This window comes from Penaeus monodon, chromosome 28, assembly GCF_015228065.2.
Source record: "Penaeus monodon isolate SGIC_2016 chromosome 28, NSTDA_Pmon_1, whole genome shotgun sequence".
In the NCBI taxonomy this organism is placed as follows: Eukaryota; Metazoa; Arthropoda; class Malacostraca; order Decapoda; family Penaeidae; genus Penaeus; species Penaeus monodon.
In genome coordinates this window covers 13,663,501-13,663,829 of record NC_051413.1, presented here as the reverse complement: position 1 = coordinate 13,663,829, position 329 = coordinate 13,663,501, and the positions used below count along the sequence as shown (strand labels likewise).

Genomic DNA, 329 nt, shown 5'->3' with positions numbered 1-329 from the left:
GAATCGAGAATATTCACTGTTCTTGTTAATTTTCATGTAATGACGACTCTAAAAATCGCTCGATTGTTAAATAATTTATTCTCAGAATACGCATTACATACATTTAATAGAACATATGTTTCTCCTGTAGATGCAGTTATTTTCCGGAGGGTGGCAGGTAACTGCCAGACACACCGCCGCCTGAACCTCCGAAAGAACCGCCACCTCCGCCGCCAAAGGATCCTCCTCCAAAGGAGCCTCCACCAAATCCTCCTCCACCGCCTCCGCCAGAGCCTCCGAAGTTATTGCTTGGGCCACTGTAAGTGTTGCTCACTCCCCCGCCAAAGGAT

The 329-nt window shown here is 47.4% G+C and overlaps 1 protein-coding gene across 1 annotated transcript in view; it reads right to left on the bottom strand.

The window, feature by feature from the left end:
* The window catches only part of LOC119591046 (loricrin-like), a 4,120-nt gene that overhangs the window by 3,109 nt on the left and 682 nt on the right, over positions 1-329 (bottom strand). Inside the window, exon 3 of the mRNA XM_037939773.1 lies at positions 102-273. Coding sequence (XP_037795701.1) covers positions 102-273 — 172 coding nt within the window. The remainder of the gene's footprint in view (positions 1-101; positions 274-329) is intronic.